The sequence below is a fragment of the Alosa sapidissima genome, chromosome 4 (assembly GCF_018492685.1).
Source record: "Alosa sapidissima isolate fAloSap1 chromosome 4, fAloSap1.pri, whole genome shotgun sequence".
Taxonomy (NCBI): Eukaryota; Metazoa; Chordata; class Actinopteri; order Clupeiformes; family Clupeidae; genus Alosa; species Alosa sapidissima.
In genome coordinates, this window is record NC_055960.1 from 19544251 (window position 1) to 19571473 (window position 27223).

General features: G+C 42.4%; 1 protein-coding gene across 4 annotated transcripts in view; it reads left to right on the top strand.

Moving 5' to 3' along the window:
- Positions 1 to 814: 814 nt before the first annotated feature.
- Positions 815 to 27223, top strand: part of cdk18 (cyclin dependent kinase 18) — a 41333-nt gene continuing 14924 nt past the window's right edge. The window contains exons 1-2 of one of the 4 annotated variants that reach the window (XM_042089854.1): positions 815 to 1220; positions 20860 to 20990. In XM_042089854.1, coding sequence (XP_041945788.1) covers positions 20873 to 20990 — 118 coding nt within the window. In that variant the 5' untranslated portion in view covers positions 815 to 1220; positions 20860 to 20872. Of the gene's footprint in view, positions 1221 to 14086; positions 14530 to 17745; positions 17765 to 20732; positions 20752 to 20859; positions 20991 to 27223 lie in introns of those variants that run through there. The other 3 variants (XM_042089853.1, XM_042089855.1, XM_042089856.1) reach the window with 3 other exon arrangements.

The following is a 27223-nucleotide window of genomic DNA, read 5'->3' on the forward strand; positions in this document are numbered from 1 at the left end:
ACACAATTACATTGGGGAAAAATTACTTTTACGTATAATCAGCATTACATAACTCCTTTGTTTGATCATTAAGTGCTTTTAAACAGTTTGTAGAAAACATTTGCTTTTTTCATGGTCAGGGTGGCCATCTTTGGTAGTTTGTTACATAATCTATACCGTCTGATGATTACAATGAAAATGTGTGTGTCTTTTTAAAAGGGAGACAGCTCTTAAGCAGTATCATTTATTTTGGTTAATAGCAGTTTCAGTGAGTGTGCCTACGATCTAATCTATTTCAGTGTCAGAGACTCTTTAACAATATGTGTGTGTATGTGTGTGTGTGTGTGTGCGTGTGTGTGCACATTTCACTATGTGTTTGTGTCTAAATAAGTGAATTCAGTGATTCAGATCCTGAGTGTTTGTTCCATGGCTTGTGTATCCACTCTGTGTTCTCTCCCCACCCCCCTCAGAAGCACGCTTGGATGCTGAGTGGCCACTGGGGCTCCTCATGCTTGCATCTGCTAATTAAACACATTTACAATTCTCACAATGAAGCACTCTCTTTTACACACACACACACACACACACACACACACACACATACACTCACACACTCACACTTACAGTGGGATGTTACATTAACCACTAAGCAAAGAGCCACTCCGTACTGCATTTACAGAGAAGAGAAGGGCTTGTTTGAAGTTGCTGCCTGATTGGCCGTTGCTATAACAATGGAGGCGGGGATACAAGGGGGGAGGGGTGGAGACAGACCTGTGGGTATAAAAACCTTCAGACATGCTTTCCTGCCGTATGGATTTTTTTGCTCTCCTTGTTTGTTTTTAGTTGTTCCCCTTTTTTCTTCCTCTCTCTCTCTCTCTCCTTCTCTCTCTCTCTCTTTCTCTTTCTATCTCCCTACCTCTCTCATACTTCTTATCTAACCGGTTTGTGTGTGTGGAGAGGTGAGGTCGTAGAGCCAGGGAAACGGCTGTCATAGAGGACCCCAGAGAGGACTTGCTCTGACGTACGCGGCAGTGGGCAGATACCTCTGGAGTGGATTACCCCTGTCTGTGAGGGTGTCAGCTGAGAGACGCCCCCCCCCCCCCCCCCCCTACTCTTCTCCATCCCTGACACCCCCCACTCCTCCTCCTCCTCCTCCTCCCTACGCAAGCCTCCCGTGGACACACGACTCGGCAGGCTTGGCTTCAGCTACGCCACTGGGCACCTCGTCGTCCAGCAGCATTGTGAGTACAAGCTTGCTTCCTCTCCGTCTCCCTCACTCTTTCTGTCTTTCTGTCTCTCTCTCACACACACAAACACTTGCTCTCTCTTTCTCTCTCTCTCTCTCTCTGTCTCTCTCATACACATAAACAAATACTCCCCTTCTCTCTCTCTCCTTCTTTCTCTCTGACAGACAGACAGAGAAACACACACACACACACACACACACACACTACACACACTTTTTCTCAGTCCTTCTATCTGTCTCATATCTGTCTTTTAATAATCTTCTCTCTGCCTCTGTCTGTGTCCTGTTCCACCAATCTGTCTCTGTCTCAGGCCCATTGCTCTGTCTCTTTCTCAGGATCATGGTTTGAGTGTGGCAGCTCATGTGGTCTCTGCTCTGCATCCTCTGAAGTGCAGTGACATACATTTAGCACAAAAACAAAACCACAGGCAAGCACAAAGCCGTGTGGTGCGCGGCGTGCTCAGTGGCCCTGGTTTCAAGCCCAACTTTGTTTGCCAATTATGGCTCTGTAGCGCTTTGTTGCTTTGTTTCAGTGCTCAAGTAAAGAAAGGGGATTTGTTCTCTTATGTGTTATGTTCTCTCTCTCTCTCTCTCTCTCTCTCTCTCTCTCTCTCGCTCCATTTATTTTTTCTCTTACACTTTTTCTCCCTAGTAACTTAATGTTTGCATACTTTGTCTTAGTTTCCTTCAGCTTTCTTTTGTTTGCTGTCAGTTTGTGTATGTACTGTAGGGCTTACATCATGGGTTAAGGGTTCAGCAGCAGTGCTGGTCTGTTTGCCTGTTTGCGTGCGTATGAGCTCCTACATCATGCATGGTTAGGGGTCACAGATGTGATGTGATAGGATGTGAAGAGTAGCATACCACGCTAACCCGGCTCTGTGGCTCTGCCGGTGATGCTTTGGGTTCTAGAATGTTAATCACATTATTCTTGGGCAAGACCGACGCATTTGTTTAAAAAGTGCCGGATATAAATACACATGCTCGCTGACGCTCACGCCAGATCTTATTTCGACCTGGCGCATGGCAAAACAATGTAACTGGTGTTGTTGTCTGCTGCACCCAATGTGACAGCAGAGGAAGTACATGTAGGCTCCATTGCCAAACTTCTCACCTCTCCCACTACAAGCTGGCTCGTCTGGAAAAGCTGGACTGCTTAAAAAAGGTGTCTATTGTAATATACACAGATGGTGTTCATGTATATATATATTGCATGATTTTTGCTTTAACCACAACACTGCATGACTGCAAAACTCGCGTTGGTCAAGTGTTTCCTAACCTCTGTCTCTCTCTCTTAAGTGTGTGTGTGTGTGTGTGTGTGTGTGTGTGTGTGTGTGTGTGTGTGTGTGTGTGTGTGTGTGTGTTTGTGTGTGTGTGTTTGTGTCTTTGTGCGAATGTGTTTGTGGTGTGAAATGTCTATTTAAGCAATACTCAGCTACTGCTGAGATGTAGGTCAGTCAGATGCTTTTGACCCTCTCTAACCTAAGAGCTCAGCTGTGGCCCTAGACACACTGTTATTTAATTATTCTATAGCAATCACTTTCCTCACAAAATTAATTATTACTTAAACAGGATGGTGTCTGTCTTATTCTTCCTCTTATGTTTGTGTATTCACTAGCCACATAGTTTCACTTATTGTCTCTGAGGGATAATAATAGGTTGTTTTAGAGTTCATTATGGGTAATTTCCCCAGAGTGACTGCTGAAAAAACACCACATTTCTCAGTGGGATTGCCCATCTTACCCTGTCTAATAGGCCTCTCGGTAGATGAAGAGCTTAGCTAATGATACCTGACCATGACTGCAGTGGTTCCCAAATGCACAGGAGTCATCGTGGCCAGCACGGCTACTGACCGGCCAGAGAGTTCAGTGAGTGAACTGGCACTGTCTGGCACTGGCACTCACGTCACCACCTATTGAGCTGTTTAGGAGCTCCCTGACTGGAAAGGCTGTGACATCAATACAGCATCACCTCTATTCAAGAGGGTCAACATCCTCTGTGTCATTCAAGTAGCATCAGTGTGCGTCGGCAATACCAATTTATCTGACATCCGTCACTGAGTGTGCCTGTGCGTGCTTAGAAGTCCATTTTGGAACAAAGCAGTCTAGTTCAAAAATGGTCTAAGGTCAGGCTTTAGCGGGTAGTGTTAGGTTGACCTAGACGGTCTGAGCTGTCCTCCAGGTCAGTGAAAATTACGGGTGCCACTCGTCGTCCAGTGTGGCAGGGCCCATGCTGGCTGGCTGGCTGTGCGCGGTCGAGGGGGTTGGAGAGTGAGTGAGGCTGCAGTTGTGGTGGAAATGGAGCCCGTTGGCCATGTTCTCCACTCACGCTGCGCCAGCTGGCCCATGCATTGTCTTTCTCCAGTGGCATCGCTGTTTTTTCAGCCCCAATAACTGCTGGCAATTTCTTAGCTTATTTATTTATTTATTTATTTATTTATTTATTTATTTGCACATTAATCTATTTGTCCATCCCTTCACTCACTCAAGCACAAATGGCACAATTTTTTTTCACCTCTTCTTAGAACCAGACCTGTTAGTGCTGTTAAGATGTGTGTGTTTGTGTTTTAGCCTCTTTTGTATACTGTGTCCACCGTAGAGAAACCTGCACATTGTCCGACTGCCACATGATAATTACCCTAACCTGCATATCATATCACTTTTGGATGAATCCAAAGCCAGTTATCATATAAATATGATATGATCCCAGTCACTTTTGCGGGGACTGCTTTCACTCAACTCCAGAATAATTCCTTTGGTCCGTCTACCACAAAATAAAATATCTGTGTTAAGGTGGCTCTGATGCAGGTTATAATAACAATCCTCAGCTGGCAATGTTGTTGTCGATTCATCATAAGATGTTGCTGTGTGGACCTGCAACGTTTACAGTACCGGAATACAGAGCCACTCACAGGCAAAATTATTTGGAAGCAAAATCACTGGAATGCTCGAGATGTCTCTCCCTTGCACTTGCAAGACACAGACACTAAATCCCTAAATGGATCTAAACCTTTCTCTCACCTCTATTCAGGCAACACACTGCCACTGAATCTCATTCATAGGCTGATTATTACGTAAGACCAGAGGAGGCAAGGGGAGGTTTGAAAGCAGGCTGACTCACTCGACACCCGAGCCCACTGCTTTGGTTTATTGTCATTAAGTTTCACCTTTCGCAAACGAAACTCGATGAGAACCACGGGACCTTATTAGAGTGATATTATCTTCAGCCGTAATCTCATAAGTTAAACGCATATTCCATTTGCCTCTTGATGCTTGAAACCCATTCACCAGGGTGCTGTGGGGGAGCAGTCATTGTAGAAATATATGACATAAAATAGACTGTGCTTTGTGTCCACATGTCTTTGAAACAGTTCTTGTTGATTTGTATGGCATGACAAAGGACGGGTCACACCGTCTGCCATATATTTGTATCATTAACACAGTATCAGAGATCTGTTTGATGTTTGATTGTTATAGCTCATTAAGATTCCTTTCACCCACACCTATACTCACTCAGGTGACACACTGCTACAGGATGTTTCATGAAAAACATATCTGGGGCATTTGCTCACACAAGCTTCCTGTGTTTGGCACAGACAGAGCTCCTGTTTACATTAAACAAGGAGCAGGTTTCTAACACCTCAGATGATATCACCTCAACATCAATCTGGCACTGCTAACTGATTGTGATTGAACTTGGTACCGTTTTTTAGACAGCCACATCAAAGCCTTTGGCAGGTCTCGACTCGAGGCTGACAGCTTAAAATCCCCCAAAAGGGAGGTTCAGGGAGGGTGTGTGCTAGGCACAAGTGCCACCACGTTTATCAGAAGTTAGTGGGGGGGGGGGTGGGGTGATAGCACCAACGGCAGACAGTGGTGCCTCTGCGTGACCTCAGACAGCTGACGCGTCTTGTTGTTTTGGAACACTGGCCATGTTGTGGTGGCGCGACGAGCGCCGGCCGCTCGCAGACCACAGAGATGTCGTTGTTGATGGGGCGTTGGGGGTGAGTCGTGGGGGGGGTATAAACAGAAAGGTCACTCACAGTGACCTCTGTAACATGGAGAGGGTTGATGAAAAAAAGTATTCTACTACTGTTTCACACCTACACCTGCATGACCCTTACAGAGACTTGCTGTCTATCTATTTGTCTGTGTGTGTGTGTGTGTGTGTGTCTCTGTGTGTGTCTGTATGTGTGTGTGTATCTGTGTGTGTGTGTGTCTGTGTGTGTGCTTGTGTGTCTGTGTGTGTGTGTGTGTGTGTGTGTGTCTGTGTGTGTGTGTGTGTGTGTGTGTGTCTGCCCACAGTGTGCCACTTACTTTGTCAACACGTGAAAAAAAGTCCCCACTGAAAATAGGCAATATGACTAATGCAACTTCATTAAACTTAGCAAGCAGACTCTACTGCAGACGATGATTCAGTCCTTTACTCTCCTGTGTGGTACATAAAGAGCTATAGGTATGAGTCATTATACATTTCCCAGGGGTGGTAAACACAATTTATAGCTTGATTGTGAACTGATTGACCTTTTATGCTCAAAATGTACTGTTATTCTGTTTCTGTTTGAAAAACGTGTACATTTGAATCTTTTCTTATTAGCTTTATAGCTCAATAAAGTAACACTTTTGATTGTAGCCATAAAAATGACTTATCAAATCATCTTTAAATCTTTTTATTTCTTAGGTCTAACATGATATGTAACATTTCTGTAGAATTTAGAACTCAAATGAATAGTGATACATTTGTTTTTTACACTATGTCTATCTTGTTAAACATGTAAGATAGTATGACAAGCATGCAGGGTGTGAGTAAGGTCTGGTTGCTGTGTGAGAACTAATGTCCTCCATTTACCCAGTGAAGTTAGACCATCTTTTTCAGACATTGTATGTAATTTTCTTATTTTGCATCTTTCGAGCATCTTTGCATCTTTTCTGCATTTAATTTCTTGTGATAATTACAGTGGTTCAAGGTTCATGTAGTAATGTATACTGTAGGTTAGTTAACTAACAGGGAAGCTACACCAGGCGCGTAACTGAAGCATTCCGTACGCAACGCGTAAAATCCCTTTTAGAAGATTGGTCTAATTTTTTCGGACGTACGCGCCGCTATCACGTCTGGTCTAGCTACTTCCATTGATTACAGTGGAAGCTAATTGTTGCAGGAGCGCTTCAGTTACTTGCCTGGTTTAGCTTCCCTGTAAGGGATTTCATTACATCCCAGAATGGTTGATGACGTTCAAAGCAGTGTGTGCTTATACTGAGGAAGCCCAGGGACCAAATACCCACTGTAAATACAACAGTACCTGGAGAAACTAACCATGTACTGTATGCTCATCAAAGTGTAGGGCCATCACTGCTTATCCTTTTCAGAAAGTGTGTGGACTGACTAACTCAACTGATACCTTTTGAGGGAAATTGCTATTTGGACGAACACGAGTGACTATTCAGCTCACTGACGTCTAGACATTTCAATATTTATCCTCTCTGAGGGTATTGTGTTCGTATAACAAAGAGCTTGACGATGAATGCAGAGCTTCAGCTCGCCTTTGATCAGCACAGCTGCCATTTTCGCAGAGTCCTTCAAACACATCATGCATGTCCAGTATTGTGGAATAGGAGTGGGGATGCTGCTGTTTGGCCTGAGAGAGGGAGTCTGAGTGTTAAGCAGCAGTGCCATGGCAGGAGCAACGAGCACATGGGATGCAGAGTGTCCTGCGCCTGAATGATCATTCCAATCTCGCGTGGGAGCTACTGGGCTGGAAAGTAATAGGACCACAGGCCAGCCTACTCCCATTCGCCTCACCCATTCACACTCACACTCACACTCTCTCTCTCTCTCACACACACACACACACACACACACACACACACACACACACACACACACACATGCTATGACTGATTCATAGCTACCCAATCATGCTACCCATTCATTTATTTTATTATGACCTAAGATGTATTAGGGAGAGTATTTTTAGTTACATTAGGTTTATATCCAAGACTGTCTGTAATCGGGTGACATCAGAACCATGATGGTGGGAAGTGATGTTTATGATGACTCTCTCATTTTATTTCAAAACCAGATTACTTCACAATAATTGGTTAGACAGAGTAGCAAAAGGGACACTCATTAAGTGTAACATAATGTGACCTATGATTCATGAGAAGGCAGTGAGCTGCCACTGAACCAAGAGTTTGTTGATGGGTTAATGCGTGTGTAACTAATTTTTGTTGAAAATATATTTTTTTTGAGAGTGGGTATAGCGTAAAATGGGGATGTTCAATCCCTCCCTGAGTATGGCATCTTAACTCTCCTGTTCGTTTTATGTTTACTAGTTTTGTGTTCCTGGTCAAAAGTGACAGCTGCATTATAACTTGTTATAAATCCATAGTAACACACATATCATCATCTAATGTTATGATAGACCTTTCTATCAATTTGTGTTCTATTGGATATAACCAGTTTTGACCAGTTTTGATATAACCAGTTTTGCTATTTATAACCTGCAGGCCTCACTGACCTGAGCTCATGCAAGTCAGAAAGGGGAAGATTATATTGGGGAAAGGTTCCAGTGGGGGCTGGCATAGATGCAAAGAGGGGGAGTGAGGGTGTGTTTGTGTGTGTGTTTTAATGTACAGAAGCACATATACAGTCCATCTGATCAATAAGTATGTGTCTGGACTCAATTTTATACACTGACCATTTTCTCACCCATTCATATGGCCGGTCATTTTTGACCGGAAATACACATGGGTGTTCTAAAGTTAAATAAAGCACTCAAATTGTTATGAAAATTATGAAAATTTGTTTTGTGTGTTCAGATGCCCTGTGTTAACAAAGTCAAGGAGCCTCATGGTAGTCAGAATAAGTTAACAATATTTTTGAGAGAAAATAATTGTCAATCGGTCACATTTGACTGCGAACACAACAGGAGGGAGGGACTGCCTAGGTTACCTATGCCTAGAAATGCCCCTGCACACACACATGCATACAGTAGTTTTTTCTAAATCATCATCTTCTGCACATGATTTCACATCATGCATGTGCTGATATTCATTCTTCATATGCTCATATGCCATTATACTCATAATGGGTAAATCCATAGACATGACTGTGCTGCACAAGAGACTGAAGTTAGTACAGTAAATACTGGTAATTGGCATCTGAATGTTGCTAAGAATAATAACAAATGCCAAACTACAGCATTTTAAACATTTGCTGTGGGCTGTGAACTTCAAATCATAATAAGATTAACTCTTCACACTCCTATCAGGTCATGCTGTGAGCACAAACAACATTGTAATTTGTTTTGTGATGAATGGGTCAACATTTTCACCTCATATCAGCTTTGATTGTGTGGTTCCTGGAATTCCACATCATTGACCGGTCTACACACGTCTTCTGGAATTTCATGGGTGTAGGTCCAAAGCAGAGTGACTCATGAGGTCTGTGTTGTGACGTCCAGGTTATTAATGTTTAGCCGGAAATAAGTTGATGACATATGAAATAAGTTGACGACATATTCTGAATCTGATAGACAATGTGTGTCCAGAGAAAAGTAAAGAACAAACAGTTGACACACTGAAACAGCTCAGTGACACAGAAAGATAGTTTTTGTAAAAAAAAAGAAAAAAAAACTTGAATATTTACTGTACTGATTTGTGAAATACAGTTCAAAGCAAACTGAAAGAAATGTACAAAGTCAGACTTTCCCTTACTTAATACACAATCTCAAGGGCAAGATAATGTGCTGATATTCCAAACTGTTTCCGCCACCACAAAACTCTGCCAAGAGTCGTTCTTTAGGAATTTGACCTGGATGGCCTCCACAGCTCCTGACGTAAATCTGCACAAATCTCATATCCACTACATTCGACCTAAGATACAGCACTCCATGTTTTTTGATGTCCCATTCATGGACATTTATAGACTTTTACCAAAAAGATTGCTGGAGCCTGGAAACTGAACTGTTTGGATTCCACCCTCTGGAATGTACAGACTGCTCAGAGAAAATAAAGACACATTTGCGTTGATGTTTTAATTCTACTTATCTCCCCAGTAGAAGCATTACATTTTCAGGAGAAAGTGAGTTTTAGTTAGCACTGAAGTGCTCTTATTAAGGTCAAGGGAACTAGAGGTCTAGAGCCGCCACAGTAGTATAAATTACATATAAAAGTGATTGTGTTGAATCTGCTGATCTGAACCACTTCACTGCTCGTCCAGGTTCATGTTTGTCCAGACTATGATGGGTGAGTGTAGTCCATGTCCAGGGATAAGTGTGTTAACACTTGATGGAAATTATTTTTATGACCTTTTCTTGCTCCAAGACTAGGGCCTAGTCCACACGTACCAAACCGATCTTTTTTTCCTCCGTCTTCCCTGGAACCGTATCAAGAATATTTGCGTCCAAACGGATCCATCTCAACACGACTCAACACGTTACTTCAAACCCCAGGCCTATAGGTGGCACTGTGTCTTTACAGAAAATTCACCAAAACTTGCAAAACTTGCGCTTTAAAAACAGACAGAATAGGCTACGGCGAAATGGCTAGTGCAAGGAAACCAGAATTGTTTGTGTGGACTGATGGTGAACTGTCAACTGTAGCCAACTGTAAAACTAATAAACTTTATTTTACGGTTTGTGAAGGTGCAGTCCCGTCCTTTATTTGGCTAACGCAGGTAGGCCTACTAATCCCCTTTACTTTCTTTGGTTGTAGGATAGTCCGTGATTCACATTAGTTTTGGCTATCACCGCAATTAGGCTACTAAACGTAAGGCTTACCCAAGTTCTAGGCTATTCTGTCACCACATTTATAATATTGCTATAAAACCTTCGTTAGTAACAGTCAATACTTTTGCCTGCATCAAATCGTGCATTCACATTCAATGTGCTACCATCGGCTTAACGTGAGTTCTAAGCGTCTTTGTATGCTTATATCTGATTTCACTCGACTGTGAATGCATGTATATATGTTGTAAGACATGTAAAATAAATGAATGACACTGGCACTACGCACAAATTAATGTAGCCTAAACTTACACCGCATTTTCCTAATAACTTAAGTTCTCTAGCGTCACTGACAGTAGCTAGAATGCATAAAAAAACACCGGGAAAAACAGTGTTCAGTCTACCAAGTCATAAGCTATCGGCGCTGCGCAGCATCAGTTGTGATATTTATCTTAACGGAGTGTAATCGTAGGTAATGTCATGTATGAAAACTAGTATTGTTAGGCAATACTATAAGTGCAAGTCCAGGGCAGCTGAGGTGTGGCGATGACATCATCGATACACAAGCAGGATGTGCGGTTTCACTGTCTAATCGAACTCAAACGGGCTACGGTTTCAGATTTCTCCACTCTGGGACCAGGTTTCAGAAAAGTGCGGTTTCGGGCAGTGCGTTTACAGGATTCGTTTGGACGCTCGGCCAAGACGAAGCAAAACCTCTGCGTTTAACCTAAAAAGCGTCTCCGTGTGGACAGGCCCTTAGCCCCATTTACATTGAAAGTGTATGCTGTCTTTCTTGCTTTGATCTATTCAATGCAGATGTAGGTGTGAAATGCTCCCCACTGGGCACCTTTTGCTTCTACCATACCACTGTGTTTTTGTCAAGTAATTATATCCACCACAATTACTTTCACACTGCTCATGCTTGAGAGAGAATATTCAAAGCTGCTGATAACAAACCCAAGGAGCCACATGGGGAGATGTTGAGAGACTCAGCACACAGCCCACAACCCTCAGCCATCAGCAGGCAGCCAGACTCCACACTGCTGCTGTCTCTTTTCCCTGTCCCTCTGAGGTGGAACAGCTGATTTCCCCAAAAACCCGTCGCCACTGGAGGACAGTCATTCACGGTGCCCACAGACGGGCATTAGTCATCCCTCCCGGATGGGAGCAGTCACAATATAGGGACAGAACAGATTTGTTTCCACCTCCAGGGAAGTTGTAATGGCATACCCGCCAAGGAAGCTGTGCTGTGCTGGTCCTTCCCTAAGGAGTGGACAAACTCAGCCTCTCTGGACCTCTGACTCGATGGCGGTAAACGTTGGTCATTCAGGACATAGACAGAGTAAACAGTGTGCCTTAGTCTCGCCGTATGCACTCCCGAAGAGTCAACAAAATATTGATAATTATCATTAGTAAACACAAGAGAATGGAATCATGATTTAGCAAAGAGCAAATATGTTTTGTCAATTTGAGTCCATTTATGGAATTTCCCTGGGAATAAAATATGTTTTATCTAGGGCTGTCAAAATAACTGATTAATTTCGATTAATTAATTTGAGAAAAAATAACTGATAAAAAAATAGTGCAGATTAATCGATTCCGTATGACTTTTGACCCCCGAGCCTTTCTAGTTAGTAACCATTAGCCTGTAAAATGAAGGAAAGAGAAGAAAATGTGCTGCCTAGATCATTGATTGGAACATTTACTTTTAAAAAACGGCCCGATGGTGTTGATAAAAATAAAGTGTTGATTAAAATAAAGTCCTCTGCAATGTCTGCAGCTAGGGATATGCATACCACCGGAGTTCGTCAACTCTAAAGTCACATAGTTGACATTGAGGGGAGTGTTAATTTATTTTCATTGTGTCCCCTAGGTTATATCTGTGGCCTGAAATGCCTTGTATGTAAAAAAAAAAAACTTCTTACCGAAGCACTTTTGAATTTATTTCCTCAGCATATTAGGTCATATCATATATTATTATGGCCATTATTTGAACAGTGAAAATAATAATAAAAGAGTTTTTGAACTTTAATGTCACTAATGCTGATTAATCAATGATTAATTTGAATTTAAATATTTAAAATACTTTCACAGCAAAAATGATATATGCGATTAATTTAGATTAATTAATCACAGAGTATGTAATTAATTAGATTACATTTTTTAATCGATCGACAGCCCTAGTTTTATCGTTTAATCTCTAAGTTGTTAAATCCCTTTTCAGGCTAACCTTTTAAGCTGAAGAACATGAAGCTACAGTAATAGGTTGCTGTTATCTACACAAGGAAACATGATGCATTAAAGGCAGTGAAAAGACACTTTCAGCATGTTACAAACCTGCTGCAATATAATATAACAGCATAGAACCATCCTCATATAATACTCACAAGAAACCAGCCATGGGATGTTACATAAACCTGAATCATGTAGATATTCTATAAAAAGCTGAGCATGTAAGGAACATGGGTGAAGGAGCAGAAGGTCATGTTCTAATTGTCAGTGTTTATGCGTCGTTCCCAAGCCTGATGATGAAGTGCACTCGCCCTGGACCGTGGCTCATTTTTGGCTCAGAAGATTAGCCCACATTTGGGACGAGAGTTCTCCCTTCGCCCTTTTAGAGGCACCTTCCACATGAATGACTGGCGCAATCCCGGGGGCATCTCTGTGTGGATCTAGGTCACGCGCTTGCTCACTCGCTCTGCTTAGCCACTCACATGCTCTTTCATTCACACAACACAACACATTCATGCAACAACATACAACATGGCTTTCAGCTTGTTTATCTGCTTTGTATGTGCCCATGTGTGTGTGGAAGAGAGAGAGAGAGAGAGAGAGAGAGAGAGATGCGCCCAATGTTCTATATTCATTTCTTTATCAGGTTTCTCTATCCCAAGAGCAAGTGGGCCAGTGTGGTGGTAAGGTCACATAGGGAGACATTGCTGAGCTACAGTATGAGTGGTGGTGCCAGCGTGTTTCTGGGATAATCTAGTTGGTGTGAAAGGAATGATGTTGGTGGAGTGAAGCCTTTGTGGGGGTTTAGTTGGCAGAATGTTGTTTGTGAGGGCAGAGTGTTGCGGCTGCTGCCGCCAGGGCGAAAGGTCGACAACATGGGCAGGAACTCCACTCCTGTGCGCTAATGAGAGGAACCAGAGGCATTCTTCATGCTGTCTCTGGACTAATGATGTTAGATAAGAAGAGAGTCCTCTGTTGTCAGTATGTGTATTGTGTGAGTGTGGTTACAGTGTGTGGGTTACAGTGTGTGTGTGTGTGACTTGAGTTTAGCACTGCGTTGCCCCAGCACCGTTTTACACAAAAACAAGCCTCAAAGCCATACTAGGTCACACAAGGGAAGTGAGCTATGTTTAAGTTTCACCTATGTGTTTCACCTATGAAACTATGTTTCACCCACTTCCAGTTGTGGTGGCTATTTAAGGCCCACCCATCTGCATGCAGCCTATTTACAAAGCATCCACACCTCACTGTATTTTTGAACCACCGAGTCAATCACTGGTGCTGCTAGTATTGGGAAGTTAACAGACCACAGGTCAGTATTATGCCTACAAGACGAGGTAGTTTCTCTGCCTATGTGCGAGACAGGAAGAAGAGAGATGGGACATGGAGAGCAGGCAGAACTAGAAATAAAGAGGCAGAAGTTGCCAACCTCCACTCATGCGCCCCCTCCTCTGAAGAGAATTTAATGAGCTGGTACAAAATGTATTTTCCTCGTGTCTCCTTTTTGTTGTTGTTTTGTGTTTGGGCCTTTTGTGGGTGTTCTGCTGTGATGGGGGGATCGAGATGTGAGAAGTAACATGAAACAACAGACTTCTCTCATGCCAGCTTTTCTTTTTCTCTTGCCTCATTTTCAGAGGCCCGTGGCTTGGTGGGTTTGCGGTTGGGGAGCCCTGGTGGGGCTTTGCTAATCTATGCAGCCACATTTTCAGAGCACGAAGCGCCATTAGGAGGCCAACAGACCAAAGGGGCCACAGGGGCCCACGGGACATGCGCTGTTTTGGAGTCGACTCATTATTTTCTGCTTCTTTCATGTGATTCACACTCTGACTCTAAAACAGGGGTGTCAATCTCCCACAGAGCCTGATCTGTTTGTGTCTCTCTCCCCCTCTCACATCTTCATCTGGTTCAGCAGTACTGAAGTCCTTGGCCCTGGGTCCGGCAGGTTGTGATCTCCGCAGGAGTTAGGGAGCCCCCGCCACGAAGCACGGCCTGCTGCCCTGCATGCCAGCACAAAAGACCCTCTGTTGCTCTCTCTCTGGCCAAGCCCAGCTCGGCTGGACGGACGGCTCGGTCGTCGGCACACGGGGACAAATGGAGCGAACGCTGATCAGGAGCGCCGGGCCGGCAAATGAGCAGTTAAGCCACGGAGGAGAAAAAGAGAGAGAGAAAGAGAGAGAGAGGGAAGATGCAGAAAAGAGGCAATTAAAGTGGAGCGGAGGCTCTTTTGTCTTAGGGCATGTCAAACACAGTGGGGGATGTCACAGTGTGTGCCAGTGCTGGAGGATGACAGATGCACGTCGATGAACCATCCGCTGACGAGCTAGCCGCGCTCGGGATGTGTCATTGTCATGTATGTATTTAAGGACGTGCTGTGCTGTACTGTGATGTGCTAAGCTAAGTGGAGAGTTTGGAGTGTTCAAATGTATTAAGCGTCGTTGAGCCATAAAAAGGAAGGAAGCTGTAGTTGTGATATACAGTAGATGAGATAAGTGCATGTTTCAACAGCACACACACTTAAGGATGTGTAGATGCCATAAGTAGGTGCTGATGGGTACCATCACAGTACTGTGGGGTGTTGACAGTGACATTGTTTCACTGCTGCACAGCCAGTGGTGGGACTTTCTTCACCCTTCACCAAACAGAGGTCTTCAGATGGCCTTTTGGCTCCATAAGTAAATGCTCATGATCAGGGCCGGAGTGGGGCCACTTTTCAGCCCGGGAGTTTCAGGCCCAAGACCGGCCCACTTTTTTAGTGGTGGTGGAAATTGGATAAATAAGGCAACATTTCAGCTCTTACTATCCTGTAGTTTTTATTATAGGCTAATATTCCACTATTCCACAAGGATAGGTTGATAAGTTAACAAAAACAGGAAGGAAGAAATAAAGCATTTAAAAATGTATCCCACAATTCCACTAGGCATATTGAACTACTGTATTGTTTACATGTTTTTTTCTGCATGGGTCAGCTATCATGTTGTTGTTTGGTTATTTGCTCCTTTACTACACCCACTTCTGAGCAAACAAGCCATATAGGTTGATCATGTAGTCATATAGCCTACTGTTCTTTCTTCCATAAAATAACTTTAATTCATATGGTTAACTCTATTATCCTTTCTACTTGTCCCTGTAGTCATAGCTAATTTCAGGCTCATCATTTTCAGCGGGGGACTGGCTGATCTGCTGCTCAGGCTACTTTTGTTTTTAGGCCTATAGGCTACTGCATACACAGATCAAGCTTGAGTTTTGTTATCAATATTTGCATAATATTGGATGATACCAAAAAGCTAATATTTTAATTCATTTAATATGTTACTTGCGAATAGGTTGACAACGCTACAACGTCCAGTAGGTTATTAGCCCAATTACGCCGTTATAATCATGGCTATCTCTCTTTACCAGTTGCCACTTATGTCTGTCCTCTTCAAAAAAAAAATTGGAAGCATGGCACATTTGGCAGCATTTCCCTCCAATACTTTTCGTCTTTTTTACCAGGCCTTTTCAGTCCCTCATGGCATCTTTCTACCATCCATCCTCCCTGACGCTTATCACTACGGTAGGGCCGGCCTGGCTGGTATCTGAGAAAACTTTTTAGAGCTATATGGACCCAACCAATTAACTCTTCTTGGGAGGGGAGAACAACCCATGCAGAGGCGGTATTAGGCATAGAATGCGAACGTGTGTAGCCAACTTTAAGAGAAAATAGATTAACGTGACAAATGCCAATATTTTTCCCTCGACCCGCCCAAAAGTGAAGCGGCCCACCGGGAATTCTCCCGATTCTCCCGATTACCCACTCAGGGCCTGCTCATGATGCTGAATGTTGTTCTCTGAATTTTGGTGTGGAAGGAGACATGATGCTAGCCTGGCTCCGCTGTCTACATACTTCCGCTCGATTTATTTTCCCTACAGTAGGTACTCGAAGTCAGAGAGTCTGGTATCCAGGTTAACATGATGCAGACCTAAGAATAGATTTTCTTCTGTTTCAATATTCAAATTGAACACTTCAGTTGGAATCTTGCTTAGAATTTAAATGAGTTAGTTAACAATTATGGACAGGATCCCAATTAACTGACTGCTTGTAGAATGAGATTCTGACAGTACAGTTCATTTCCCCAAGGTAAATATACAGTACAGTATACATATGCCCGTGGGGAATGGATGGCATTCTCTTAGGCCTACTTTAATTTCATTTAGGATGATGAACATGCAATGTCCAGATGCTCTATAAATTATGTAATTGGCTAATTGAGACTATGCTTCACGTGAAAGCCTAGGATTTGCTGATTCCTATCTTGTGCACTAGCACTAACGTTGCTCTTATGAGCAGCACTTATGTGACTGCAAATATTGGCATAATAGACTAGTATTTTTCTAATAATAAGGTTTTTGCTAATTAAGCTTAGCTGATTGTACATGCCGTAGGCTTACCTCATGCATCAGACAATATTTGAAGTATCTCATAAATTCTACAAAAGATGTTTGTATTGCCTACAGCTGGCTAATGAGCTTGAAGGTTGAATGGGCGCCAGACTCACCCATCTATGGGAAATGGTTTGACTTGGCATGTCGCAGCATAGTCTTATCATCTGCTCCACTCAAATACAATTAGAACAACATTGATAAACAAGCCTTTGAAATATAACAGCAGAACTTGTAAAGGTGTCACTAAATTTAGGTGGTGCACACTGTTCCGAGTCCTGTACTGAAGTCTGGTGAGATGAAAGCAAACATTATTGCCTTATCAAGAAATGAAGGCAAGGTGCCCATGACATCACATTAGATTTAGCAAGCATTGCAGTGAAATGTATTCATTGCATTGCCATTGTGCTTCCTGCACACACCAACATGGAGCTTATTGTACATTGGTTGTTGTGAGGTTCCCCCTTCACCATAAAACACTCTGGGTGCCTTGATAAAGCACTATAGAAATGCAAGTTGTTGTTATATCAGACTGTCAGATATGTCAACGTTTTTGTCTCCTTCCAATCACATAGGGTTTAACATACCTCAAAGATCTTTACCCAGTTGGCAAGCCACTAAGATCTACATCATATCACTAGCAACACTGAATTGCAGTTGAAATTGTTGCTGGCACATGCATATCAAAACCATTTAGATCACAAAAGTTATTTTCCCTGCCAGTGCTACAGTAAACTGTTCTCCCTCCCTCCCGTCCAACCACCCACCACCCCTCCCTATGAGTCAACCCCATCACCATATGCCACTATCATCCCAATGGGTGCGCGGCGAGTCCCTCTTATTAATAGATTTCCTGCCAATATAAATGTCATCGCACTCTCTCAGAGGGAGAGATCACCTACTGTCAGAGCCATCCTTGACTGTACTCACTGACTCACTCAGGCTTTTTTGTCGCCTCCAACACTGGTCCTCTATTTGTCGCTTCTATTTCTGGAAGCACTTATTCTGCCTGTAATTGCTTTCGGGGCAGACAGATGCAAATGCCACGGGGAAGACAGCCAGAGTAGCACGCTGAAATGGGCCGGGATGGTTCACGTGAAATGGGTTCAACAGCAAGGTGTCCACCTTTGTGCTTGTGTGCTCTGTAAATGACCATCAAAAGCTCAGTGCGTGAGTCTTTGGTTTCTTTATTTATATTTGTCAGTATTGCTGGTAGTATGGCTGCATGGTTTCTTAGGAGAAGGTAGAAAAATGTTATGCATTATGGGCAGACACTTTAAGATTGGAAACTTTAGCACAGTATCTGTATCCAGTGTCTCTGAGGTATATTCCTCCTCTGCCTCATCCTTCCTTATAATAATCCTCTCATCTTCCTGCTGAGAGCTACTCCGACAGGGTCTCTTTAAATCATGCTTGGATGTACAGTATTTCTGAACAACCTCAGCTGTGGTGCCTGCACTTTGTATGTTTCATTCCACATTCTACAAGGTGAAATTCTTCTTCTTCTCAACATGTTGGAGTGTTAGATATAAAAACCGTGGAGTTCACTCTTCGATAGCCACTTACCTCTGTTGTTTACTAGTAAAAAAGACAACTATTCTGGCATGTGGGAAACAAACAAAGATCCCCACCCTTCTCCAGCACGGTAGCTTGTGCAACAAGCGGGTATTTGAGCATCACACAGGAAAGGCTCCTGTGCTGTCATGCCGTCGTGCTGGGTTTCGTCTCAGGGGAGTGCTGGTGTATCTGTGGTTTGAGGAGGAGGCGGTGCGTGATGCTTGGCTCCAGGTCAATACTGCTGAAAGGACTATGGGGACAAATTGGATCTGAGGGGGCACGCTCTGCCAAGAGCCTTTGAAATCCAGACAGGTCTTTGCTCATGACAGGGAATAGATAGCGTGATACACCACTGTGGCTTAAACGGGGCATTCACTGGCCTGCCTGGGCTAAGATATCTGAAGACTGTTATCTGCTCAAGTCAAATTCTTTGGAGCCTGTGGTGCATGTAATAAAGGTACAGAGCGCAACTATTTTAAGAAGAAACAGAGTGAAGTTACAGTATTTCCATGTGACTGAAATTGTGACTCATTGAGGACACCATTGGGCTTTATTAAATTGATCTTTGCTCAATCGTAACAGAATATGTGTAGAAGCCACAGGTTTGACACAGATTGGTAATAATATATATATATAATACTGCTGTAGCAGTAGTCTCATTCCTGATGTTGGAATAATTAGCGAAGCAGACAGCACCTTTCCCGCACAAACATTCAGCAGCAGCAACAGGGGGAGCAAGAGAGGGGAGGGGAGGGGGATTCCTTAGCAACGACCCGATCTGCTCCTCAGCAACACGTTCCCAATGAAGAGAGAGAGGGAGTAGAAAGGAAAAGGACTGACAAAAGGAGATGGTGTGAATCATGTGGAAGTGAAAGCCTCATCAGGGCAGGGGCTGTGAGTGTACATTCAGAGAGGTCTGAGAAACAGGTGTGTGTGTGTGTGTGTGTGTGTGTGTGTGTGTGTGTGTGTGTGTGTGTGTGTTGAGGGTGGTGGTATTAGTACTGTGGCCAGGCAAATGGATATCATTTTTGAGCATTAGTGACTTACTGTATCCAACCTTTAGTGACTGTTTCTGATGCAATCATATGTCTTCACTACTTAATTAGTTATGACTGCATTAAGATGATTACTATTTAATTGAGTTATTCCAAGGCAGTGATGATGACACTCTGACATAGAAACCCACATTGAAACAGGACTCATGTTGAATTACACTAACTAGGCCAAAAAGCTTATTGTTATATTCATAGTTCACAGATTAACCTAGTAATAGTTCTCGGCTAAACGTGAATATTGTGGTCTCGCTCATTTTTAGAGAGTTTCTTCCAAATTAGGCATTTCACATTTTAATAACCAGCTCAGGGCAACATTTTTGGGATTTGGATAATTGGTTTTGGTTTATGATTGTGCCTCTGTTTGTTTGTTTGTAACAAGAGTTGTGCAAAATGGCTATAGCCTTTCACCTATCCCATAGGACGTCGGCTATCTTTCAGTGCCAGAGATGCCAGTGAAATGTACTGTATGTAAAACTGCAGTGTTGGGATCACCAGTTAAGATGACTCCCAGTTGATCAGTAATACACAGGCGCAGGCGAACACATATCAACAAAGGCGCGCACATACACATAAACACACACACAAATAAACACACACACACACACACGCACACGCACACGCACACACACCTTTCTTTCCCGTTGCAGACTTTTCTATTGGAAGCAGTTTGTATAAATACACAGAAATTCACACAGTCAAAGACATGGGACAAACACACACACATACACAGACATGAACACAGGCACATTCTCTCTCTCTCTCTCTCTCTCTCTCTCTCTCTCTCTCTCTATACATCCTCACGGTTTCCTCAGGAAAGTAGAGATAAATCAGCTGGACACGAAGATACAGTGCTGTCCCTCATTTATCACTCATGCAAGGTTAACAGGTTTACCATTGTCAGTGTGTAAAACAATTGTTAAACACTGATTGAGTAACCAAGGGAAGAACATGTAAGACTTGATTCTTACAAAGAGTTACAGGAGTAGGGTACGGAGAGAGAACATGGGAAATGTGCTTTATTTTCTTTGTATAGCAGGTGGCATTACCATGCGGCGGTCATACCACCACTATGCTTAGTTCTAGTTCACCTTCTTTTGTTGGGGACTTATTCATGCATGCCAGCCAGAGTCCATGAATCTAACGGTAAATCCACTGAGAAGTTCAGAACTGTAGGTTACTTAGTAACAAAAGTGACTTCAGGGACAGGGGCATGTTTGAGAACTCTCTGAGCTATGTCACAACACAGCTCTTTCAGAGTTGATAGATGTCTCCCCTGTCCTCAGAAAAAGTAACACATTTTGCTTGATAATCTTTGTTTGACTTGCTGAAGGTCTCTCATAAACCTCTTGTGCTCAAATTAGTCAAAACAGTCAAAGTCCATGAAATGAACAAGTTGTTGTTTGTGCTATGTAGATAGTGATGTAAGAAAAGTGTGTTGTGTTGCCCTCAAAGTTAATGTTCCTCTCAAGCCTGCTGAGAACATTTGTTTTTGCTTTGTTAGTAAAACATCCACTGTGTGGGAAAACAAAGAAGTGAGCTGGGTGGGTGTTAAAAACAAAAAAGATAACTAAAGATTTCATGCTTGTTCTTCTTTCATTTTGATGGTTAAAAGCTTCTTTTTTCCCCTTTGTCTTTCGTCTTCCTCCCAGGATCACCAGAGACATGAACAAAATGAAAAACTTCAAGCGGCGCTTCTCACTGTCTGTGCCCAGAACCGAGACAATCGAGGAGAACGAGTTCACTGAACAGATCAACCAGCTCAACATCCGTCACAGTGAAGGTAAGGCGCCTTGCTGCATTCATTAAAGGCTGCCTAAAAATGCCAGAATGTTGCAGTTCCTTCCCAGATGCATAGATCAATAAGAAATTGGCTTGTACTGTAAGCTTGAAATAAGAATAAAATGAGAATAAAGAATATGAATTATGTAACAGTAGTCACCATTTGGATTAGACAGGCACCCTAAACACAGAAGTGATCTAAATCGTGTGGTTTGAAAGTATGAGCTTTGAGGTATCAACAAGCACATTTTGAGTCACCACTGTGCTTAGAGACCCAAATATATTTTGGAGCATTGAGGACTCCATAAATAAACAGATTTAGGAAATAAACCATGACTCGATGCAAGCAACCAATCAGCCTCTTTGTTCAGCTCTGCTGGGGTAAAACTGGTTATCAAGGGGGAGGGTGCAGTTCAAAGTCCACGGCCTCTCCAAAATCATGCCACCTTCTCCGTCCATAAATCTGCCACCCTCCTGACTGGGGATTAGTCTCAGGAAATGGGCTTTGGCCAATTTGGTTTCGCTCTGTTCTTACAGTGCACAAATCAAAGCCACAGAACTGGGGCCTAAATACCAAAAGTTTTGGTAGTAAACTCTGGTCTGTTTTGCTCAAGGGTATCGTATGCGCACTTTCTGTCTGGCATGCTCTCACCAAAACAAGAGAGCCGCTGAGATGAGGCTGAGATGTGGAGCATCTCGAGAGAACCACTGTCCGTCTCTGCCTCAGGATGGGGCAGTGGGGAGCTGGGCAACCATCTGTCTGTGTTTCCGTCCACGTCCTCAGATGAGAACGAACATTTGCTCTGGGAGCTCAGAGGCACCTCAGCTGTCTGTTTCCTTTCGGAGACTGTTTCTGCGTCGAATCTGTTGTGCCCAACCCTTTTTCCACTTCACATAGCCAAGGGGGCCCCTGATTGGTTTATCCTGCTGGCGCCCAGGCCAGTGTATGCCCAGGAGAGAGACAGACACAGATACAGTATGAAGACAGCTGGACGAAAAATGGGAGGTCAGGGTAGACAGCACGCTGAGGGGGGCAGGAGGAGAAAGGGAAGAAGAGACATCACTATTATTCCCCTTCAACAAAGAACTACATGATTGGGGGGGGGGCATCTAAAAATGTCCGGTCATGTGACATACTATTTCAGTTCAAGCATCTGGTCTGGTTTAATGGAGAGACTCCCTCTTACAAGTCTAATGGTGGAGCTTATTTTGAGTCTGTCTGGACAGCCGAATGCTAATATTCAGTAATGCAAAGTCTGCTCTTAATCAACACGCTCACACAAAACTATCACATGCTATTTAAGTGCCGAGTTCGTATGTGAAATTAGCATATGGATTGGTTGCCAAGCACTGATGCACAGAATATGTGCACAGGTTTAGAGTAACGTCTCCAGTTCCAGGAACACAATATTGTGTTCAAGAATACAGAATCATTAACTTGGAAAGACTCCTTAGTGGCCTCTTTTAAGTATTGAATTAAACACAGTGACATTTCACTTTTTGCTTGGTCGTGTCAGTTATATCATTCTGTGTGTTAATGTGAAACTGAGAGTGAAATATTATATCTACTGCTAACTACTACAAATGCTGGATATCTGTCTCAGTCATGTGTAACAAAACAAAATACTACTGTAAGCCTGCAGGTCCACATGATAGGCTAATATATTGACAGGAAACACTAAACATATGAGTAATTTCCTATTGTGCTGTCCTGCCAAATGTAAAATGCTACATTGGTAAGCTGTCTAATATGTTGATGATGATGGCTTTCAGTTAATAATTTAAATGATAGGCAAAGCACAAAGTTGTAAGTCTAACTAAAGCTATTAGTTATTTAACTAATAGCTAAAAGTTATTTAAAAACTGGTCAAAATCAATTACCAAATATAACACCATGGGTAAGACCTTAACCACAAACACTGATGAGTCACTGATGTCTTTGCTCTTTACCCACCCACCATGTATATAAATCACATGCTCAAAAAAAACCATCTTACCAGTATGAGACATAGATACAATTTTGCCATTAATTAAATGTGTTATAAGCGACATAACACGGTTTCTAAGCCAAAACATTTTTTGTCACATACAGCTAACATCACCTCACCATCTGCTAGCTGCCTGTTCCCTGAATACACTGTAAAAAAATGAGGACAGCCTAGGCTCCAAAAATGGCCACAAAACAACTTGGGCAAACCTTGCCCATAAAAACATAACAAACTGTTCCAGCAAATCACAGACGAGATGGGCGTTTGGGAGAGTTTCAAGTGCACGGGAGGGAGGGGGAGGGAGTAGTGAGCTAGCTCTTTGTTTTGTTTGAACGTCAACAAAAGTGACGTAACCCTGCATCGCTTATAGCACCTTTAAAAGCCTCCTACTATTCAGTGCAAGCACATATAGGGACTTGATGTTTCTAACGCTGAACTAAAACAATTAGTTTGAGTTTGACAGCCTATTTTGCCGACAGTGCATGCACGCTGTGGCCAGAGCGAAGTCAGATGCACAAAGTGGGCTGAGTCTGGCCAAAGTTACGTATTTTCCGGACTATACTGTAAGTCGCACTTTTTTTCATAGTTTGGCTGATCCTGCGACTTATAGTCAGGTGCGACTTATATATGAAAAAATATATAATTGAACATGTTTTTAAATGTTAATTTATATTAACTGACATGAACCCTACGTGAAACATTATGTCTACAGCCGCGAGAGAGCGCTCTCAAATGCACAAGTCCTGTGCACTTTCAGTCAGAGATTAGTGCTTGCACTATGTCTGAAACACACGTGCATACCTAAATCGTCAAATTATGGCAGGGATTCTATTTATAGCTGGGCCTAGGATTTGGACAAATAAAAGCCAGTATAATTTTGTTTCAATTTAACTCATAAAAGAGGTCTTCTTAATATTTTATATTGTTGGTTGGTATTGTTGCCAATGAAAAGTGATTTACACCATGAGTCTGTTGCTCTCATTGCTCTCAAGCTAGTCGCATGCCGCACCCTTCTGAGCTAGAGGCTGAAGCCTACATTTAAACACAATTGTTGCTGCCAGGCATCAGCCTATGAATTTTATAAAAAAGTAAATCATGCAAATAACTACATTTAGGCTATCTTAGACATCTTTGGCTATACGGAATAAGGTTTCCCTTGCAGCACAACACACGAATTAATGAAAGCGCGGATACCTTATCTCGCAATAAGTGGATGGCAATCGAAATTCCCAACATTATGAAACATAATAGTAAGCCATTAAATACCCCACAGATTTCAGTGGTCATCAGTCCCGATATTTAGCAATATAATCAACAGTCCAAACGTAAATTAAATCTCAAATTAAACATCTGCTTTTGATAGCCTACCCATGCCGCTCCAAACGAAAAGTAGGCCTATGTCTCACAATAAAACGCAAGAAATAAAGGACTATATTATAGCTGACTCGAATACAAGCCATGGCCAAATAAAGGTGCTGTGCTTTGCGCAGCCTAAATTTGAGGATTTACGAGTCTCCTAAAAAGTAGGCCTAATGTGCGCTCCGTGTCTGTAGCTGTCTGTTCACGTCCGCAATCGAACGTCAAATAGAGAAGTCATCCATGTTCTCTACGTTATAGCCTACGCGGTCATGCTTCTGTATTTGCAGAATTCCTGACGGTTCCTGATCGCTAAATGTTTGTTTTCCTTTCGTGTCGATAGCGGTTGATGTTGAAGCACCTAGGCTATAATTTGACTTCAGCGGTGACAAATCCTGCTCAGAGAGAGAGAGAGAGAGAGCAACGAAAGAGAGACATCCCCAAAGTGGTCCTGCGCGCGCGCGTGTGTGTCTCTGCATGGGGTTCAATTGAAGTCAGAGTTGGTCCGTCAATAGTCCCGCATTCAGGCCGCTCCATTATTATATTAATGTCAGACAGGGTACAGGGTAAAATGTGTGGGAATCTCTCGCATTATGATGGCTAGATTTGCGGGACTTTTATTATTATGCTCAATACTAAGTAATAATTTATTCGCAATACCCGCAATTCCGCGCTGGAATTTAGACCCTTTTAAATGTGCATCTTTTTTTCTCTCGCTCTCTCGGAGGTGGCCAGCCAAACAATTGTTCTGCTGCATGCCAGCCTGTGCCAATATATCGTACAAAATGATTTATTGCATTGCATTCTCCACATTTTTAGCTAAATTTTCATGTACCACATCAGCATTTGAGTTCAGTGATTTTTTTGTAAATTGCTTTACAATTAGCGCCGGGCCTTGTCAGCAGCCTTCGGCTTGCCTCTTGCCACTATTCACTCCTTCTTCTTCATTAACATTCCCTGTAGAATTCTCAATATGTTTGGCCTCAATGTGTACAGTTACATAGTCTGTCTGTTCTTAGTCTTGGATTTTGTGAAATACATTTCTAAATATCACCTGCTTGCTGCAGCTTCGGTCTGCACGTCAATTTAAACCCAGCATATTTTTCTCTCTCGAGCATTTAATCTGCTGCCAGCTTGTATCTCCACATCGTCCAAAATGCTTGATTGCATTGCATTCTCCACATTTCTATCTACATTTTCATGTACCACATCAGCATTTTTGTTCTGTGAATATTTTGTAAATTGCTTTACAATTACTGTCGGTCCTATAGGCCTATCGTTTCGGTCACGTCTAAAACTGCATCTTTTTCTCTCTCATGAGCATTTAATCTGCTGCCAGCTTGTGACTCCACATTGCCCAAAATGCTTGATTGCATTGTATTTTCCACATTTTAGTAACATTTTGGTGCACCTCATGGCATTTTCTTTCAGTGAATCTTTTGCTTTGCAATTACCATCCTGCCCTCCTCTTGGCTGCCTTCACTCCTTCATCTTCATTAATCTTTTTGGCCTCAATAATCCAGTTACATAGTCTCTGTTTTTGGTTTTGGATTTTGTGAAATACATTTCTAAATAAATGCGACTTATAGTCCGGTGCGACTTATATATGTTTTTTTCCTGCTCATGATGCATTTTGTGACTGATGCGACTTACTCGCATACTCAGGAGCGACTTATAGTCCGGAAAATACGGTAATTAATAAACGATAGCTAGATAGATCAGAATTTAACACTGGTTGCATGTGATTGGTTTATTCAATGTCACTTCACCAGAGAGGTCTCACCCAGCCCCTGCCTTAACATGCTTGATGTTTCTAACGCTGAACTAAAACAATTACGTGCATCAGCAGTAATTGTGCTTTACTGATAAACTAATGACTACCCTCGTCTAGTAAAATACAAACATAGATAAACATATTACAGTAAATAATGATAAATACTAGGAGGAGATGTAGTAGCGTCGCCAGCTGATTCTTCACTGGCCTGGGTTTGATATCTGAAACCCACCCTTGTGAGTCAGTATGGCTTAGGATAAACATGTCTGGTAATACCTGTCATTTTATTTTAGTATTTATTATGTTATTTATTTGGCGATGTCAGTAGGCAAATTGGAATGACAAAGGAAAGACTTAGATGGATTGGCTTGATTCAGACAATGACTGATTCAGGTGTGACTGGTTCAGGTGAATCAACTGAGCTATAGGCAATAGGCACGCTACACTTGATGAGTACTAGGTGTATATTTTGCTGTTACAGCCTCCACCTCTAATCACCAGTTTTGAATGTTTAAATATACCTCAGAAATCAATTACAGAGCACAGCGCATTATTCTTTAGAGCACTCTGTATGATTACACCATGTGACAAATTATTTCTCACAAGGCTTGGGGAATCCATTTTTTAAATTAACTTTATTTCACAAGATTAAGTGTAATGGAAGATTTATGTTAGGTTATTAAAGGTGAAAATATCACATCAATTTAGAGCCTCTGCAAATGTATGAAATGTAAGTAGATGCCTATGGAAGATCAGAGGAGGTATTTGTTTGATAAGCCTCAACCCACAGGGAGAAATGAAGTGATAAATTATAGCACCTGCTGGGAAACAGATGGCAGACAAATCAGCACCATTCACCTGCTGTGGCCAGGGCTCAGGCTGATTACCAATCGTACTTGTCTGAAGAGATCATAGATATACATCATGCATACACATACAGAGAGACAGAGATAGAGAGAGAGAGAAAGAAAGAGCTAACATATTTAGGTATCTAACATATTTATCACCAGTATAATAATTTCAAACTAAAAACTTGCAGACCATGGAGGCATACAGCCCATAATGCAGACCACTACTGTAAAAAAAAAAAAACACATCATTGACCAGCTAAAGTAT